This window comes from Nestor notabilis, unplaced genomic scaffold, assembly GCF_000696875.1.
Source record: "Nestor notabilis isolate BGI_N333 unplaced genomic scaffold, ASM69687v1 scaffold13186, whole genome shotgun sequence".
Lineage (NCBI taxonomy): Eukaryota > Metazoa > Chordata > Aves > Psittaciformes > Psittacidae > Nestor > Nestor notabilis.
In genome coordinates this window covers 14,183-15,209 of record NW_009934362.1, presented here as the reverse complement: position 1 = coordinate 15,209, position 1,027 = coordinate 14,183, and the positions used below count along the sequence as shown (strand labels likewise).

The window sequence follows — 1,027 nt, the reverse complement described above, 5'->3', positions numbered from 1 at the left end:
GCTCGTCGAGAAGCTGTCTCAAAGCTGCTCCTGTGGCGATGTCTCCTCGGCTGAGCTCAGGAGATGGCCGCAGCAGGGCCGCGTAAGTGCGAGGGCTGGAGCCAGCCCGTAGCATAGCCAGCGCTATGCCCATCCTGCAGTAGCTGTAGCTGCTCTTTGTCTCCTACTTACCAGCCTCCAGTGATGCCCAGAGGCCTGATACTGCCAGGATGGGCTCTGGGTGTCCCAAGGGAGACAGTCCCCAAGTTAGGGGAGCCTGGGCTGCATGGGCTGGCCCTGCTTCTCTGTCTGGGCATTAGAGAGTAGAAGGCTTGTCTGTGTGCCTACACTGGTGGTGTTGGTGTGCTGTGCTGTGGTGCTGGTGTAACAGTGCTGGTGTGACAGTACTGGCATGGCACTGTAATGATGCTGTCGTGGTGCTGGTGTGACGCTAAAATAGCGTTGGTGTGGCACTGGTTCAGTGATGGTGGACTTGATCTTAAAGATCTTTTCCAACCTATTTGATGCTATGATTCTATGACCACTGACATGACATTGGCGTGTTGCTGGTGCTGCCCACCCTGAGCTGGTGCTGGAGCAATTGCCATCCTTGCAGCCATGGTGGGTGGTGGCCTTGGCTCCAAGTGTTTCATCCCATAATGGCCATGCTGGAGCTGCTCACCATGCCAGCAAGGCGCTGGCACCCCGGGGCTCAGTGGAGTGTGTGTGTGGGTATGTGGAGCTGGAATCACCGCTGGTGTTGTGGGGTGAGATGCAGGGCTGGAAGAGGCAGCCATTGTCTGCCATCCTGCCATTCCGGCAGAACCAGGGTGCCTGCGGATGAAGGGAGGGCAGCCGGAGGAGCAGGAAGGTCTTGCCTGACACTATTTTCCCCCTCCCCAGAACATGCTGCGGCGCCAGGAGGAGCTGGAGAATGGCACGGCCTGGTCCATCTCCTCTGAGTCCTCAGACGACTCCTCCAGCCCGCAGCTGCCTGGCAGCGCCCGACATGCTGTGCACAAGCCCATCGTGCAGCCGGAGCTGCAGG

General features: G+C 59.0%; 1 protein-coding gene across 1 annotated transcript in view; it reads left to right on the top strand.

The window, feature by feature from the left end:
• Positions 1–1,027, top strand: part of FAM65A (family with sequence similarity 65, member A) — a 12,429-nt gene that overhangs the window by 5,519 nt on the left and 5,883 nt on the right. Inside the window, exon 13 of the mRNA XM_010017315.1 lies at positions 883–1,027. This exon is cut by the window's right edge and continues 632 nt beyond it. Coding sequence (XP_010015617.1) covers positions 883–1,027 — 145 coding nt within the window. The remainder of the gene's footprint in view (positions 1–882) is intronic.